The following is a 17,839-nucleotide window of genomic DNA, read 5'->3' as shown; positions in this document are numbered from 1 at the left end:
CTGTAATTTGGCATTAGAATTAAAAAGATCATACCATAGGGAAAATGTGTACTAAGTTTCAATTTTATTTAACTTGAAGCTGGACAAACGGACAAACAAACAGACGAACAGACGAACGTACACACAGACCAGAAAAACATAATGCCAATAAATAGAGCATTAAAAACATTAATAATACATACGAATATTTGGTAATCGAGTCTGTGTATGGTTCCAGAGGGCAGATTAAAATCTTAATTTGTCTTGATATATGCAGGCGGAAACACTTTTGAAATAGAACAAAAGAATCGAAGCTTTGGATCCTCAATGCTCATCAACTTTTTACTTGTTCGGCTTTATAAATATTTTGACATGAGCGTCACTGATGAGTCTTATGTAGACGAAACGTGCGTCTGGCGTACTAAATTATAAACCTGGTACCTTTGATAACTTTTATCGAGAAAGCGATAAATGTTTACTGTACTGTTTGATATAGTAACAAAATTTTAAAAAGTTAATAGAAACAAATAAAACGACAATTTTCTTCTCAATTACGAAGTGTTTTACTTTAAAACACCATTTGCATAAGTTTTCAATGTATCTATTACATAATAATGCAAAACAATAAGATATCTAGTCGACGACATGGGTATCTATAAGTTGGATGTAGAAAATGCATAATCTCCGATTTTTTTTTACCACGGACGGAGAACATATCAATCTTTTAGTTCAGAAATATTCGTGTCTGCCCTTCCATTATGTGAATCAAGAAAAAATTCCCCAAAATAGGTAACGATTGTATCGAAAAGAAAAAATCGAGTGCACATTTTTATGTTAGGGCATGTTTGGGGTGTATATTTTGTCTTTAAAACGTACAAAGCAAGAGTATTTGATATAGCATCTGGCTTCAGATTCTATCATTTTTATATATCAAAGCTACAGGTTGACTTTATAACATAAAAAAATTACAGTACGAAAAGATGAAATATATGAGTCAAGTGAAATACCTATCTAATGAATCACAAAAACAGAGTAGGTGTGTTCGAATTGCTATTTTTTTTCTAAAAGTACTTGACGACAGTCTTTTAATTTGGATGTTGAAAATGGATATCTTCGAAAAAATATGATTTTCTTGTGTGTGATAACTAGGGTTTATAATCTTCAACCACTGAAAATGTTTAGTCTGCCCTTCCACGAAATATTTAATTAGAATTTTTTTAAATGCTTAAGAATTTTCGAAAATTCCACCTGACATCCAAACACAATATTTTTTAAGTTTAATCAATGCAGACAAGATCATTAACTGATGCTTATTAGCTAGTAGATACATTTGTCTTTTAAAATATAACTGACATATAACGATCAATCGTAATGGTGCTATGTGGATAAATTTATCAGTTTTCAAGAGCAAAATTGGCAGAGAGTCATCCCTACAGTGGCATGAACTGGCGTGATAGGGAGATAATTTTGAAGAAGTAGAATCCTGACTATATGAATAACATTTCTGTATATATACAAATAACCAACAATGTTCCCCCTTTTTCGTACAAGACTATTTTAAGGATCTACTTTGCTGGAGCTCACCTTCACTAGTATAGTCGTATGATATTTTCAAAATATTTCTGTTATTTTATTTGCACGACAAAATGGAAGACGATATAATATCAATTGATGTACATGCATTGGCATTTTTAAAAATGTGTATTTATTATATGTCATTAAAAGGAATCCCAGAAATAAAATAAAAAATCTTTTGTCGAGCAGTTGCATGGAGGCTGTGCACCGCATTTTTTCATTATACTTGTAAAGTGTCATTTTATCGCGCTTTTGTAGCATGTTTTCCCTACCTGTTCATTTGCATGTCTTTTTGCAAATTCATTTAAAAAAAATTAAACCCTCCACTGTAAAAAAGATACATATGATAATCTTTGCATTTGAAGCATGTCTTATTTTCTTCTACCTATAGGATAATACTCTCATATTAATATGTTTATACCAACACGATTAATCATTTGATACAAAAAGGTAGTTATATAAACACGGATATTTCTTAGAATTGAGGGTCATCCTTTAAAAGTTACGGTCATCATTTACAAATTACGGTCATCTTAAAAGCAATTACGGTCACCCTTGTTATGAATCGCTGATTCTGTTACGGTCATCTCGATTTTGATTAACGGTCATCTGAGCGATTTTTTCAAATCGAATTTCCCGTTTCATGCACATTTCTCGGAAGTAATTAGTGATTTCCGAGTGATTCTTTTATAAATTTACATCGTTTCAATGTATGATTTGTAAAGAAAATGATATAGAAACACTTTAACAGACAGTACAGAAACTGACCTTATTTTTCATCCGACATCTTGGGATGACCGTGAATGCAGTTACGGTCATCAGCTTTACCCCAGTGATACAGGCGGTCCAACGATTTACAGAAAAGAGCGACGATTTACAGAAAAGAGCGACGATTTACAGAAAAGAACCGAAAAGAACCGAAAAGGACCGAAAAGGACCGAAAAGAACAGAAAAGAGGATACATATGATATATCTTTATTAAATAAAGTTAAAACCATGTGTAATGTATATATACATAACCATGTATATATACATGATACATGGATTTTTTTATATTGTTAAAGTTTTGACTGCCAACAGTCCTTGTTAAGGTAAATATTTAGAAAATAGAATTATAAAAATATTGGCCGAAAATTTCAAGTACTGCTCATGTAAAATTTGCCAAACTTTTCAAGATTTTTGTTTAGTTTCAATTTCTAAATTCGTATAAAAAAAAGGGCTACATGGGAATAAAAGAAGATTTATTAATGAAAAAAAATTACATCATTATTCGATCGGAGTATGATACTAACTTAGTATAATAGTCCCAATTATTAGTATTTTATAGTCTTTTCATCTCGTCTTTCATAGGAAATGTAAATAAATGAAAAGCGCACCCGCTCTCAAAGTCATAATTAATACACATTAATTTAACATGCATGTAATACACACACACAAAACACAAACAAAGGCAAACAAATAGAACAAAATACTTAAACTTATTAGTATTTATTCAATAACTCCTGTTAAATTTCCGTCATATTTTATACGATATTTTCTATTTTACATATATACTCATTCCCAAAACTTTATAAGGAATTGTTGTAATGTTCCAACTAAATTAGCGACCGAGATGAACAAAACAGTGCATGTTTTATAATTTATATAAAATCTAATTATAAAGAGTTACGGAGAGCAATGATAGGGAGAGGACCTTATACGCTTGCGAGCACACACGAACATTTTAAGATTGACAGGCATGTTTGGGCAAACAAAACTTTAATGGAAAGGTACAAATATTTTGCTAGGTTCCGCCGAAACCGTATGAAGACCAAATTAGTTAAGTCAACAGATGGCAGAAGAGTGGTCAATGAAGCTAGGTCGAAAGGAAAGAAGAAAGGTCAGAGGAAAAGGAAACTGGCTGATAGGACAACTACGACAAAACGGCAACGCGTGCAGTAAGTTGATAAAAAAAAACTGTGTGTAATTCAATGTATTTATATGTGTATATATATTTCTCAGCACTAACTACTTATACTTTTTGTTTATCTTTTTATAGGTAAAATACATTAATAAACCTGGAGCGCATAAGTCAATGTCAACACTTGTGATCACTAGTATTATTGAATTATTAGAGTATATTGCTATTATTTTGTTGCGTGTTTCCTGTAGTATTTTTTGTATTACTCATATTACATATCTACATTGCCTGTGTATTGCATATATATATATATTGTTTGTATGGCTATATGCCCTCCTAGGGCCCCTTATTTGGTGAATAAAAAAAAATCTTTTTTTATTTTTCTATTCTATAAGATAGGCATCCAAACCTACCTGTAATTTTTCACATACATGTGAGTTAAAATTAGTTCTCTCACAGTATGATAAGGCAGCAACCATTTGATTTTCGGGGAGGGGGGGGGCTATGTTTTTTTTTGGAAAAAAAAGTTTGTTTCCAGTTTTTGGAGAAAAAAATAATTTGTTTTTGATTCTGAGAAAAAAAAATGTTTGTTTCACCCTCAGCTGCCACTATATGTAATGCTAAAATTGAAAGAATCGACTTGTCGCGAAAAAAAATAGATTGTTTTTCGCCTCAGGCGAAAAAAAAATTTGTCCAGAAAAAATAACCATAACAAAATTTATGATCATCCGAAAAATGTGAAATAGCTCATAAAAAAGTACCAATACTCGATGCTCTTCAACTTTGTATTTTACTTGAGTCCTAGACTATTTTTTATGCTCCACCTACGATAGTAGAGGGGCATTATGTTTTCTTGTCTGTGCGTCTGTTCGTCCGTCCGTTCTTCTCGCTTCAGTTTAAAGTTTTTGGTCAAGGTAGTTTTTGATGAAGTTGAAGTCCAATCAACTTGAAACTTAGTACACATGTTCCCTATAATATGATCTTTCTAATTTTAATGCCAAATTTTTTACTCCAATTTCACGGTCCACTGAACATAGAAAATGATAGTGCGAGTGGGGCATCCGTGTACTTGGGACACATTCTTGTTTTAATTTTACTAGAACACACCCGCGAAATCGAGGGCATTCAGTGCGTAGTTTAAAGTATGTAAAGTGTTGTTGGAAGAAATTTGTAAAATACAGAATGACTGGAGAATTTCAGCAAAAGTATCATAAGTCATAGGTTATTGGGGACAGGAAAATGTTTTTTACCCTCCACCTTTATTTCCAAAGTTCCCAATTTTTGGTTTTCTATCAATTTCAATATGAACATACATTTAGTATGTTATGAACATTTATTTAAGTAAGGAGCCTGTAATTCAGTGGTTGTCGTGTGTTTATGTGTTACATATTTGTTTTTCGTTCATTTTTTGTACATAAATAAGGCCGCTAGTTTTCTCGTTTGCATTGTTTTACATTGTCATTTCGGGCCTTTTGAAGCTGAGTATGCGGTATGGGCTTTACATTCTTGTTTTAATTTTATTTCAAGCGACACAAGACTATTTTTTCAATTCTTACCCCCTCTTTTCACATGTTTAAAGTAGAAGAAGACATAACATATGTTTTGGTAACAGGACACTGACTTTGGTATTTAAGACAGACTAAAAAGAAGATGTGGTATGATTGATAATGAGACAAATCTCCACCAGAGATCAAAGAGCAAAGAAGTGTAAAACTATAAGCAACCATATGGCATTCATCCTTGAGCAAAACCCATACCGTAGAGTCAGCTATTATAATTAAAAGGCCCTGAAAAGACTAATGTAAGAAAATTTAAACGAGAAAACTAACGGCCTAATATTTATGTACAATACAATGAACGATCAAAGTCCTGAAGTACTGAACATGGTTTGACCACAAACTCTTGTGGATGGTCAGACAAGCACTTGTCTCAGAAAAAAATCACCATCTCTACACCTGAAACTGAGGTTAATGTACAGATAATTTTTTTTCTAGGACAAGTTCGTGCATGGATGATAAATTAATGACGGGGAATTCACCCTCACCGTGATGACTATTATATCATAGTGATGCAAATCAGTATACTCTGGTTTATTGTTATATATTATATTAATACTTGTATATTACAGTTACATGTATATATAATTGTCATGCATTTGTATATCATTATATTCTACTATATTAATAGTACAGTGCAAGTGCATGGTGGACACGTCAGTCTTCTGTAATAATTTGATTTTCTAATAGAATAGATTTGAGTAGGCATTCGCATTTTCCCGCAAAAAAACGTTTAATCATCCATGCCGAGTTATCGTTTTTTGAGATTGCAAACGTTTTTGAGATATTCTCCCGTATGCGTGTGCAAAGATATTAATGAATTTTTACTTATATGTATATAAATATATAAAACATTTTATTATTATTAATTTATCTTCTTTAAAAGGTATTTGATGAGTATTCATTGAAGAAATGAATTTATAACAAGCGATAAGGAATGTTAGTTTGCACTTGATGATGTCTACGTATTCATCATGTTTATAGATCGGTTAAAAACCCAAAACGAATATTATGTAACGGAAATTAGGCGATAGCAATACACGGTCATACGCTGTAAAAATGCAATTTTAGATACATGTATTTCTCCCTAACCCAAAACAGTGGTGAAACAGTACAACAGAAGAACAAACTATGTATATATAAAATCAATTTAGATCTAAATAAAGCAGATAAACATCTTACAAAAACAGACCAAGCGTGGCAGACGAAATGTACAGATCTGAGAATACTCTTTGTTGCTGACAGCTATTAAAATGTTAATAACTAATAATAAAAAAAGTCATGCATCATTGCGCAATACTTTTTCTAAATGACTTCCAATGGGACAATTATCCACAAGATTTATATATATAATACTAAATTTGATAAAATTTCCAATGTATAATTATATCTTGAACTGTGTGCGAACGGTTTTTGTTTCACGGTTGAAGTTTTTAATATTTTATGGACGAAAGATTTCCAATTATATATGAATTTGAATGTGTTACTGTAATGTACTTTTATACGAAATAACCAATGTATTATGACATTTTAGCGTTAATGTATTTATTAAACTTTAAAATATTTGCACGTATCTTGTACCATTTTTATTACAATCATAATAATGTGGTTTGTAAACACTTTGATGTGGGGTTTTTTATGACGCAGGTGTCAGTACTCCTCTGGCGCTTACCGCCGTTGTAAAGGAGTAGTTATATACATGATTATCATACAAGTCTAAATTGAAAACTACGTTCAAACCTATGATTGCATTGGATAAAAACCGCAATTTTTATACGTGTGCATGTAAAACAAATTGCGTGGTAGAAGGGTATAAATACAGCACAAACAACATTTTCCAAAAGTCCCCAAAAAAGTGAAAAAGTATATTTCAACAAATCGCATTTGACTAACAGGACTAATAACTGATGTTCCGTTAAACCCTGTTGACTGCTATTGGCGATTGCCAAATATGTTGATCACAAGATGTAACCATAGATGTAACAAAATGGATCTTAATATTAAATTAATACCAAACAGAAAACAATAAACTTGCGGCAAAGATGTAATAGGTCACAAACATGAGGTGCAAAAATTTATACACCCGATCCAGATTTCGCCTAAAATGTCTCTTTAGTGATGTTAGGGACCGAAACGGTATTTGGAAGATTATCTACAAGTCTAAATTGAAAACAACGTTCAAATCTATGATTGCATGGGATAAAAACCGCATTCTAATATGAAGTTCACATATGACACCAAATCGCCTGCATTGCAGCCGTCCCGCTAGACCACACGACCACCTGGGCTCTTAAAATAGAGCTTTCGCTGGCCGTGTGTTACCTTTCCACGTCAGTTTTAATCTAGCGGCGTACTGCAGTACATGATATATAAGGCATGAAGATGTTATATAGTTACAGATCAGCTAAATTATCTATAGTAAAGGATCCTACAAATTAATGTAAGATACAGTCACAGAAAATAATTATATTTATAAGTACGTCTGAGTCAGTGACAACCCTACAACAGATGTATCCATCGGATCGCCATCAATGATGGTGATACATGGCTGTGTACATGTCTCGTTATTTAAATTTTAGAGATATATATTTGATTCAATGTTTACATGACATTTGGATTTTGGGTGTTCAGTGTGGCAGATACATCCATTTGATAGACATTTTAGTGTGCAGACTTTATTAATGAAATTTATCGTTTGTCTTAGGGGAGGAATGTGGCAGTTAGGATTATTGTGTCATTATTATTTCCCTTGTTTAAAACTATAAATTTCATATTTCCTTATTTAAGGATTTACATGAAGCTTATTTAGTACATATTTGTTAAATTGTATAGATATTGATATTTTGAATTCATTGGTTAAAGATATTTATTCATATTCTATAGTTGAATATTTGCATCGTCTCAAACCCTTTGATACCTTCTGCGAGAAACTTATATATATTTTATATAAATGGTTTTAGATTATTATGTTGAATCCTTTCAGGACTGACTTTCAGTCCAACCAAGGAAAGCCAAGTTTTCCAACCATCGTTTAGGTTAGTGCATTTGCTACATGCCTCCATAGTACAGTAATTTGAAGTCATTTCTATTCACCTTTGGCTCTACATGATAAAAGTTGTACTTTGTTGATTAAATTATATATTGTTTTCAGTTTTTGGTTTTCATTTACTTAGATATATTATAGCGCATCACATTTGGCATCCATCGTCTCCGTTACATCAGTTTACAAAGTAGAATTATCTGTGGTCCGCATCCCCAAATCTTCGGCAGAATTGTTCCTGTTACATTTTGGTAGTGCGGGTTGGGTGTGGAGTTATAAAGCAACTTTTTCTGGTTTGTAACTGAACAAAATTATAAGAAATGGAGCAATCATTTGAGTCAATGGTTGGTGCCACTGGATATGACAGTTGGTGCCACTGGATATGACAGTCCTAATCAGAGCAGTTTTGAATAGTTGTTCCTGGGGTATTTTATTTTCATAGTTTGGTTTATTTTGTAAATATTTATTCAGTTATGATTAGGTTTGAAGAAAAACCTTGTTTATTTGATGGTATCAGCATTGATATTACTGATTATTTTGTTCATTTTGAGACTGTTTCCCTCTGGAATCAGTGGAATGAATTTGAGAAGGCATGTCAGTTAATAATGAATTTGAGAGGCGATGCTCAAACTATTTTACGTTTCTTAAAGAGGCCACTGTTGTATTATTATGACTGCTTGAAAAATGTTCTCATTCAGAGGTTTAATCCTAAGGAGAGGTTGGCATATTTTAAATTTCAACTGCGAGTTTGTAGTTTGAAGGAAAATGAAACAATTTCTGAGTTTAGTCAGCGTTTTAAGATACTAGCTCATAAGGCTTATCTTGATAATTTTTCCGATTTGGATTCGTATTTTACGGACTTATTTACATCATGTTTAAATATTGAGATGGCTAAATTTGTCACATTTAAGCACCCTCTTAGTTTAGACGAGGCGGTATCACTAGCTATTGAATATGAAGCTGTTCATTTTTCTGGTGATCGTGAGATTATTGATGAGACAGAAAGTTTAGGTTGTTGTTAAACAGTTCATAACAGTTTTGAAATTTTAATTAATATATTGAGGAGGCGATTGAGATCACGAAGGAAACGTAAACCTAAGAGATGTTTTAAATGTCATCAGTTAGGTCATGTCAGGTCTAAGTGTCCAAATATGTCTTTTAGAGTTCATGCTAGAGATGAAAGGTCTGCAGATATTCAAGTAAAGCTCTCCGAAATAGGCGGGATGTCGAAGAACGATTTAAATCACAATTTTTGCAGTTCAGATTGTGTAACCTTAGTTTAATGTTTGTTTTTACATTGTGTTGTATATTTATAGTTTTACTTTATATTTATTTCAATATACTCAGAGGTGTCACACGCCTCAATTTTGGCTGTTTGGTTTTTCTTTTTCCAAGGGAGGGATGTCGCACATCCCAACTTGTTTTATTCTTCATTTTCATTACTGACTTGAATTATGGCTGATCTTCTGTGTTGTTTGAAGTGTAAACTGTTAGCTAGTATTCGTAGGAATTGGTTTGTTTTATGAGTTGTTGCTCGTTTGTCTGGATTGTAATCTCTAGCTAAATATTTAGTATTTAGGGAGTTTATGAGAGTCCGAATTCGTAACATTTGTCATTGCAGAAACCAATATAGTGAAAGTTAAGCTTGAAGTTAGGAACACTTCTAACCTATACAGATGGATCTGATCCATTATTTGGTACCATGCAAAATTTGGGCATCACCCATTTTATTTAAAACCTTGCACAAATTTGGGCATCGTCCATTTTATTTAGAACCTTGCACAAAAGATGGACAACGTCCAACTTTATTTTGAGAACCTTGCATACAGATGGATCCGATCCATCTTCGGTGGCACAACGTCTGTGTTACCGTTATCAACAACGTTGGAATGCAGTAAAAGAACCCGGTGGTACACGTCAAATGTGCCACTGTGAGATCAACATTGGTGGACATTGCCTGATATAACTTTTCATGGATTTTAACATTAGCTGCGCAGATACCATACCAAGAAGGCTTAAAGTCGCGTCCGTTAACAGATGGACCTGATTCCAATGTGTGTTTGTGAATGCGCTAAACAGTGACATTTATTTAAAAGGGATATTATTACAAGTGTTTGAAAGACATTTAATCCGGCGAACGTTGATAGACTTTTGTTAAATCAAAATTGTCAAATGTTATTTCATTTACATTTGTTTTCGAGGGAGGAGGAGGGTTGCAGATTGGTGAAGTGGTCTCCATTGAACAAATTGAACTGTCTCGTTAATATTTAAATTTTAGTGATATATATTTGATTCAATGTTTACATGACATTTGGATTTTGGGTGTTCAGTGTGGCAGATACATCCATTTGATAGACATTTTAGTGTGCAGACTTTATTTATGAAATTTATCGTTTGTCTTAGGGGGGAGGAATGGGGCAGTTAGGATTAATGTGTCATTATTATTTCCCTTGTTTAAAACTATAAATTTCATATTTCTTTATTTAAGGATTTACATGAAGCTTATTCAGTACATATTTGTTAAATTGTATAGATATTGATATTTTGAATTCATTGGTTAAAGATATTTATTCATATTCTAAAGTTGAATATTTGCATCGTCTCAAAACCTTTGAATACCTTCTGCGAGAAACTTATATATTTTATATAACTGGTTTTAGATTATTATGTTGAATTCTCTGAGGAATGACTTTCAGTCCAACCAAGGAAAGCCAAGCTTTCCAACCATCGTTTAGGTTCGTGCATTTGCTACATGCCTCCATAGTACAGGTAATTTGAAGTCATTTCTATTCACCTTTGGCTCTACATGATAAAAGTTGTACTTTGTTGATTAAATTATATATTGTTTTCAGTTTTTGGTTTTCATTTACTTAGATATATTATAGCGCATCACATTTGGCATCCATCGTCTCCGTTACATCAGTTTACAAACTAGAATTAGCTGTGGTCCGAATCCCCGAATCTTCGGCAGAATTGTTCCTGCTACAGTTGTGTATAGTTTTGACGTCACCTTTGTCGGTTTTGATGACATATAAGATGGAAGACAGTTACCGCGTATTATTCCATTGGACGACAAAATTTCAATGTATCATTAAAAAACCCGCCAATTTCCTCAGTGTTCCCATGGGTTATCCATACTCTGCAATTCACGAGCAAAAAAATCAATTTATAAAAAGCTTTTATAGGTTGTCGATCATGTCTAACATCCTGCATGGTATTACCTACAAAAATTATGTGTAAACTTGGATAAGGTTGCATATTTTCATTTCCTTTTGAAACAACGCATGAGTTTTATTCGCTTCGCATCAAAATATAGTCTTTAAGGCAAAATAATGTTTCATGTTATTTCTTAAAAATTGGAACACTTTTATGCGAATTTTATATGGTTTACAAAAATCATAACCAAAATATCCAAATTTTCTTGGGCCTTCGGTGTTGTTGGTTTTTTTTAAGATTATCTTTGATTATTCTAATACGGCAGACATACCATCTTTATATCAAATGACTTTGATACCTTTTTCTGAATAAAAAATTAAATAGATTGAATCAAGTAGAACTATTCATATATCTTTCATATTTTACTTTGATGACCACTAATGAAGACTTTGATATTATATACATTATTCAATTCAAACGAATTTGTCTTATAACTAGTATTCATCTTGGACGAGTTGGATGTTATTTCTTTCATTTCAAATGATTCTTGATCCGAAGATATAGTCTGCATCTAAAGCTAGAATCACACAAACCAATTACCATAAGCTGATTTTGAAAGTATCAATTATATATGTTACGTCACAATATATTGACAAAAAAACATAAGAATTTTTTATTGTTTCTAGAGATTTAGAGCTGGATAATAGAGATTTTGCCTGATTATTTCTTTGGTTTATCAAATGATGGATGACAAGTTTTTGAACAAATTTAGAAATTTTACCATTGATTTTGAACCGATTATTATTGTACAGATGTCAACTAAGGGAGCTTTACATTGTTTTACTTTTATTGTAAATGTTTACTGCTTTGCTGTCTTTACAAGATATCCAAACGTGAGACAAACTATTCATTTCCGGTTTATTTCAATACTCTGCTTTATACATCTTGTTCAAGTGATAACCCAGCTCATTGTCTATCTAAACCATATATCAGGCAATAATACCGATACCATGGCAATGACCTTCTGCTATATTAGAAGACTTTCAATTTCATTCGATTGTGTATCTACAATGCAAGGATTATTTCTATGTGTGGATCGTTTTATGTGTACCTTTCCAAGTATGCCAACTGTAAGAACTACATAGGAGTAAAAAATTGTAAAAGAGATTAACATTTGCAGTCTAGTAACTGTCGTTTTAGCATGTGTTTGTATAGTGACTTCTGATAAGTCTTGCAATACATTGTTGCATAACATATATATATGATATATTTTTGTTGTGGACTTTAGCGGTGTTGTGGACTTTAAAGTTTAAAGGAATTGTGTACTTTAACGGTGCCACAAACCATAAACTTCCAGTTGAAATTTCAAAATTGTTCAGTATAGAACGGGAAAAATAAATGAGGATTATTTGTATAACCTAGACATTGGAGATGAAATTCCATTGTATACATTACAACTAATTGTCCACATTCTGTAGACGAGAGAAATGCGATTATATAACAAATGTGTGAATCTATAAAGGCCGAATCCATGTCTACAGGCTAAACACTGGACGGTTAACCCACTGGACAGCTGTTATAACATTATGTAGGTCAAATGCACTCAAACTTGCAGCCACTCGATAATTGTAATAGATTTTGTAGATAGAACAGTCCAATATTTTGATAGGATGGACGTCTGTGCGAGGTATTTGTTATTGCAATCTGTGTAATATAAACACATTTTTTTCCAGACGTAGGTCAACGCTTCAATTATTATTAAACTTACGCACTGGATAACTCGGTTATGAAGGTAATATTTTCGCGCTTCTTCACAATTCTTCCATAAAATAATAATACGATCTACCCGTGGGAGTAGAATACTTCCGATGTCATGATACTCTGATCATAGGCTATTATATCTACCTGACCGTTGAAAGTCATTCAGGTATAACATTATTTTGTGTGGACGCTAACCTTTAATTGTCAATGTTTATTATATAGCACACTTTCTTCAGATCTTCAATACCAATTGAATTAAGGAAATTGTACATAGTTTTGATTTATTTTAAAAAAGAGATTTTAGGCAATATCTGACGATGGGGTTATTTGAAGGAATTTCGAAATTTGCTCTTCTATCAGGAATTCTGACTGCTGTTGGATTACTTGTACATTTGATCGGTTATGGTGCACCTAACTGGTATGAGGTTGGCAGTTTCCATTCTGGAATTTGGAAATCATGCGCTGGTAGCAAATGCGCAGACTTTGTTGGCAGTGGATCTACCACAGGTTTGTATTTCTATATCAACACTACATTTTTTTTTAAAGAAATGTGTTGTCTAAAAACATTTTTAACGTTTGACAATAAGAAATAAATACAATTTATGTTCGTCTTATTTCCTTCAAATTGCTTTTTGGGTGCATTTTCAGATAATTTTCTGTAACATTTCGTTGCTTCAAATCTTCAATACCAATTGAAGTAGAAAATTGTACATAGTTTTGATTTATTTTTATAAGTAATACTAGAAAAAGTAAATATTAATTCAGTTGTGTATACGTCTTAATGATGTACTTTCTAGGTGATCTTAGGTGAAATTAAATTAATTAAGAATTAAAAATTGATACTATAAGCTGGAAGAGTATTAGATTAGAATCAAAATAAGATAAAAATTTTGATAGGTCATGGAGTTCTTTTTCGAGATACTTGATTGCTGATTGTATTGGTATTATTGGGTTCTCAAGTCAAAAGAAAGAAAATCAAGAATCTGCTAAAATTTTGTTAAATGGCCTTTTATCAATCTAATTAAAATATTGATCCTTGATTACGTTATACTACATATGAATGTATGAAGTATAACGTAATCAGAGATCAATATTTTAATTAGATTGGCCTTTTATGAGCTATTAAGATTTATGTGAAAAAAAATGGATGTTTCTTATGGAAAAACACCAAGGAGTCCGCGAAGATTTCACACAAATTCCAAAACCTCACCTAAGTTCAACCTTAATTAAAAGCTAAACATCTAAACGCATATTTTGTTTTGCTTTTAGGATGGTTTATAGAGGCAGTCGAAGCCTTGGAGACACTTGCCTTTCTAGTAATACTTGGAGCACTCATCGTTATTGGACTAAAACTTACAGTCATGAAAGAGAAAAAGATATTGCCTATTGTCATCTTTATACTCCAGTTTGCTTCAGGTTATTTATGTTATAGTTTTAAGATGTGGCCCCTCATGGGGTGTCCAATTGATCACATTATCACAAAGTTTGTTAATATAGAATGTAATTCAAAACAGTGTGGCTGTGGCCATTGATTGACACATTAAATTCATCCATTGACTGGGACAATTTAGGTGAACGTTTGTATGTAACGACCACTGCTCACTATGTACTTTTTGAAAGACACTTAAACTATGGGGTCACCAAAGGTTCTCAACACCTTAATAAAGTAATTCAAAAAAAGTAATCAGAGATAACACGATGTTTTGATTTATATCAATTATATAAATCAAAACATAAAGGTTATTCCTGATTATTTTTTCGAATTATTTTATAATTAAAGGCGTTAAGCAGCTACGATATTGAACGCGACCCAGATTATCATTGGTCATCTCAACTCGATTGCCTTTCTCGCTTTCGCCGTCGCGGTTCAAGTGAGAAAATCAATCTCGTTGAGGTGATCAACGATAAGATCTATAAATATCAAAATTTTATATGACAAACATATGAAAGAAAATGATTTTGATAATCATGATAATTACTAAAGAGAAAATGGTTTAGTTAAAAACATCAAAGCTGTGATTAAACACATATTTGAAATAATACCCATCTATAAACTATTTGAAATAATAATACACATCTACAGCTGCATTCTTATTAAATCTTTCCAGAGGTGCTATCCAGCAATTTGATTAATCACATTCATTAAGTAATCATGGAGTATTTTTTGTTAGACTTAGGCTGAAAATATTAAATCATCACCATTTATTTAAAAAAAAAAAAAACACAAAAAAAAACCCAGACAATTATAGTATGTTTTATTCTTTTCTTAATTTCAGAGTGTCAATCGCTGCCCTTAAGCAATTATTTTATTGTTATTTCATTTAAAATAAATTACATTTTCTGACATAATTACCTTAGAAATGTTTTAACAGGTAGACAGATAATATTATCTTTGTCCAGTCGAATTGTGTAGGATTCATTATCGTTATTTTACGAAAAAAATCGTTGATCTTACTGACTGATAATTTCTTTTCTCAACATGTACTCATGATGTAGTATACATACATATTATCAGATTGTTACATGGTATTTTTCATATCAAATACATATCAGTCAAAGATTCAATATCAGCTCTAGCAAGGAATTGTATATTTAAATATCATAGTACAATTAATTCCTTGTGTAAACACAACAAAACAATAAACCAATTTGAAACTACTCAATATGCAAAATGATATGTGACGCCGTTCTTAGAATCTAAAGCATTCTGTGTAATATTTTGAAAAGCGTAAACTAAAACGTTCTGATTGTTGTAAAACGTAATAAACACTGAATGGAAATTCAACCAAATTGTATGTTGTATTCTTTTTTCCATAGATTTATAATGAGATGCAGAGCTTTATAAATAAATAATTTATCTAATTCTTTATTTCAGTTGGTCTAATCGTTTTAGGTGTGGTCATATATTGTATGGAAGGTCCTACAAGTAACTATGGATACGCATTTTTTATGGTGATTATAGCTTCGGTTATTATGCTTGTCGCTGGAGTCACCAGTGTCATTGATTGGAGATGCACTTAGTCACTTGCCTAAACATCAGAACAATCGAAACAAGCATTGAACAATCATAAGGATGCATTAGATTGCAATTGAGCTTACGAGAATATTGTCGTGTAAAAATAACAGACTTTAGATATAAATCTTGCTATTATAATCCGGACTGAGTGTATAGCTCAGCCAATAACAATGTTTGTTTGCCTTCAATACTCAAAAAATGTAAAACCAAATACATTTAAGAGTCATCAAAGCTCGTAAAAGAAAGAATTTTGATTTTCTATCATGTCGATTGAATCAATGTACAAAAAAGATGATGATGCGGAACTTTCTCTTTAATACAAACAGTTATGTATTAACAACTGTAAAACCATTCAGTCATATGATTATGTATAGTAGTATAGATATAATAAATTATGTAACATGGCTGGCGTATTGTTTTCATTTTTTTTTTAGATGAAATTGGAAAAAAGCCTTTTAAATATCATTCCGAAAAGAAAAAAAATACAAATACCAAAATAGATATAAAATGTGATATGAGTGCCAATGAGACAGCTCTTCATCCAAGTCATAATTTGTAAAAGTAAACCATTATAGGTCAAAATACTGTCTTCAACACAGAGCCTAGGCTCACACCAAACAGCAAGCTATTATGAAGGACCCCTGAAAATGATTCAAACTAACGGTTTAATCTATATAAAAAAACGAGAAGCGAGAAATACTTATAAAAAAATATCAACAAAGACAACCACTTAACATCAGGTTCCTGACTTAAGACAGTTGGCTTGCAAACAAATGCAGCGGGTTTAAACGTTTTAATAGGTACCAACCTGCATCCTTACCTGCAACAATAGTGTATCTTCTCAACATAAATAGAAAGAAACACTATATAACATCTATCAATTGAAATGGCATTAAATCAAAAGACATATAAACACAAACAAATGTATTTACACTGAACAATAAATTTGATCTTTGACACAATGTAAATACAAAATCAATAAAATAAGGAGTGCTATGTTGAATGTCACTCTGTTATCTTTCGTCCTCTTTTAAACAATTTAAGAAGAAAGAAAAACAGAACCTTGAACAAAATGCCGCTAAATAGAAGGTACACAGGTAAATGAAAATAATTTTGTACGGTAATGGAGAACGGAAATATTTTTTACAAAATAGTTGTTGCTTATAGAACAGTAGAATGAGAACAGGTAATAACTGAGGTGCGTAGCGTTTCCGGGTTACTCTTACTGTGAACCATACACCTATGTGCTCCCGTGCTCAACTTTGTGTATTTTGAAATAACACTTTGCATCTGCAGTGCATCATTTGTGTCTCCCAGACAAAATAATATCTTATAGAAAGTCCTACATTGACTTTGCTATATTACAGTTACTTAAGACTGGAGTACGAGGACATTACCTAAGCAAGAATAGTCACTCAATGTTTCAAGTTAACTTTTGTTCATAAAAAAAGTCTACGTTATCGGTTACTGATTAAGACAAGCGAAGAGAACTTATTGATGAAATGCAGACCCATGGACATGTTTCCTCTGAAATTGAACCTAGTGGAGTGATGACTTCTCATCTGACTATAGCAACTAACATCTAAAACACCATATCTGATATCGTTTCTTGTGACATGGTAAACGACGTGATAAAAAAAAATCAATTTGTAATATATCATGACCATTCCTATATATATATAGGCTTATTAATTCCCGTTTCTATCTAGGTTCATATACTAATTTTATTTTCAATTAAAGAACACAGTTTTGATGTTCCCCGCCATGCACATTACATGTCATATTTAATCTATCATAGGACAAGAAACAAGGGAATAACTAAAAAAACACGTTTTTTTCAATATCTTTAGAGAAAT

At 32.0% G+C, this 17,839-nt stretch overlaps 1 protein-coding gene across 1 annotated transcript; it reads left to right on the top strand.

Moving 5' to 3' along the window:
• Positions 1-13,043: 13,043 nt before the first annotated feature.
• Positions 13,044-16,333, top strand: LOC139510538 (epithelial membrane protein 2-like). Its single transcript, XM_071297103.1, has 3 exons — positions 13,044-13,474; positions 14,237-14,383; positions 15,843-16,333. The coding sequence occupies exons 1-3, from the start codon at positions 13,285-13,287 to the stop codon at positions 15,986-15,988; spliced, it is 483 nt and encodes a 160-aa protein (XP_071153204.1). The 5' UTR covers positions 13,044-13,284; the 3' UTR covers positions 15,989-16,333.
• The last annotated feature ends 1,506 nt before the right edge of the window (positions 16,334-17,839 follow it).

This window comes from Mytilus edulis, chromosome 2, assembly GCF_963676685.1.
Source record: "Mytilus edulis chromosome 2, xbMytEdul2.2, whole genome shotgun sequence".
Taxonomy (NCBI): domain Eukaryota; kingdom Metazoa; phylum Mollusca; class Bivalvia; order Mytilida; family Mytilidae; genus Mytilus; species Mytilus edulis.
The sequence above is the reverse complement of the archived record's forward strand: the minus strand, read 5'-3'. Positions and strand labels throughout refer to the sequence as shown.